The sequence below is a fragment of the Manacus vitellinus genome, unplaced genomic scaffold (assembly GCF_001715985.3).
Source record: "Manacus vitellinus isolate BGI_N305 unplaced genomic scaffold, ASM171598v3 scaffold_579_pilon, whole genome shotgun sequence".
Taxonomy (NCBI): domain Eukaryota; kingdom Metazoa; phylum Chordata; class Aves; order Passeriformes; family Pipridae; genus Manacus; species Manacus vitellinus.
Genome location: NW_021940665.1, coordinates 1 through 1,176, shown reverse-complemented (window position 1 = coordinate 1,176; position 1,176 = coordinate 1). Strand labels below are relative to the sequence as shown.

Below are 1,176 nucleotides of genomic sequence, written 5' to 3'. Positions count from 1 at the left end.
CTGAAAAAAATCTCCGGAGCGGTTAATTAGGGGTGAGGCAAGAAAGGGTTTGTTTTGCCAGGGCTAAGATGTTCCAAGATGTGCTCCTGTGCCCGAGAGGTTTCATTTTATATCACCCTCCATCCAATCCCAGATGTGCCCACCCTGTGGCCTTTACTCTGGTCCACCCCCTGAAAATGGGGCTGGGGTTGTTTTGGGACCTTCTGTTCATCCCACCTTCCTCCTCATCAGAGCACAGAGGGTCCACAGTTACCTAATTCCTGACCTGTTCTGTGGTTTGGGCCCTGATGTGCTGCTCTGCCAACAGTCTGGGCCTTGCCTTGACAAGAGACTAAACATTTCTATTGGATTTGGGGCTATGAGTGATCTGGGGAGCACAGAATGGGGTGAGAGGGGTAAGGAATGTGTGAACAGGGGGGTTGGAGAGAGGGAAAGGGACAAGGGACAAGGGGGGGAGTTGCTGCTTTTAAAACCTACCAATAAAACTTATAAGTCTTACAAATATTAGAAAAATAAAAAGCATTGGGGGTTTAAGGCATCAGCCTAAACATTTCTATTGGATTTGGGGCTATGAGTGATCTGGGGAGCACAGAATGGGGTGAGAGGGTTGAGGAATGTGTGAACAGGGGTGTTAGAGAGAAAGGGAAAGGGACAAGGGACAAAGGAGGGACAGGGGGTTGCTGCTTTTAAAACCTACCAATAAAACTTACAAGCCTTACAAATATCAGAAAAATAAACCCCACTGGGGTTTAAGGCTCTCACCAGGGTGGCCCCGTGTCCCCGCGGCGTGTCCAGGTCGGCGCCCGCCCGCGCCAGCTCGCGGATCTCCCGGATCATGGAGCGCTCCGTGGCGGCCCGGGCCTCCTCGATCCTCTCCTGGGTGATCCCTGGTGGGAAGGGGACGAGTGGCAGAGCCACCCCGGTGACCCCCCCGTGCCGTCATTCCCGCTGTCATTCCCGGTTTTCCCGCTCACCCTGCTCGGCCATGGCGCTCTCCAGGAAATCCAGCGTGGCCTCGTCCTCGCACAGGTCGTAGGGCATGTTCCCGTCGGAGTTCAGGGCCAGCAGGTCGGCGCCGCTGTGCCGGGGCGATTCCCAGGGTCAGGGGCGCCCCGGGGTGTCCCCCCCCCGGGGTCTGTCCCCCTCCCGGTGTTCCCGGTGTTCCCGGCGTTCCCG

At 56.5% G+C, this 1,176-nt stretch overlaps 1 protein-coding gene across 1 annotated transcript in view; it reads right to left on the bottom strand.

Annotated features, from left to right (window-relative positions):
- Positions 1-1,078, bottom strand: part of LOC115307814 (protein phosphatase 1 regulatory subunit 16A-like) — a gene marked incomplete at both ends in the record, with an annotated part of 5,096 nt that extends 4,018 nt beyond the window's left edge. The window contains 2 exons of the mRNA XM_029963249.1: positions 763-887; positions 975-1,078. Of these exons, the coding sequence (XP_029819109.1) occupies positions 763-887; positions 975-1,078 (229 nt within the window). The remainder of the gene's footprint in view (positions 1-762; positions 888-974) is intronic.
- Between the last annotated feature and the right edge of the window lie 98 nt (positions 1,079-1,176).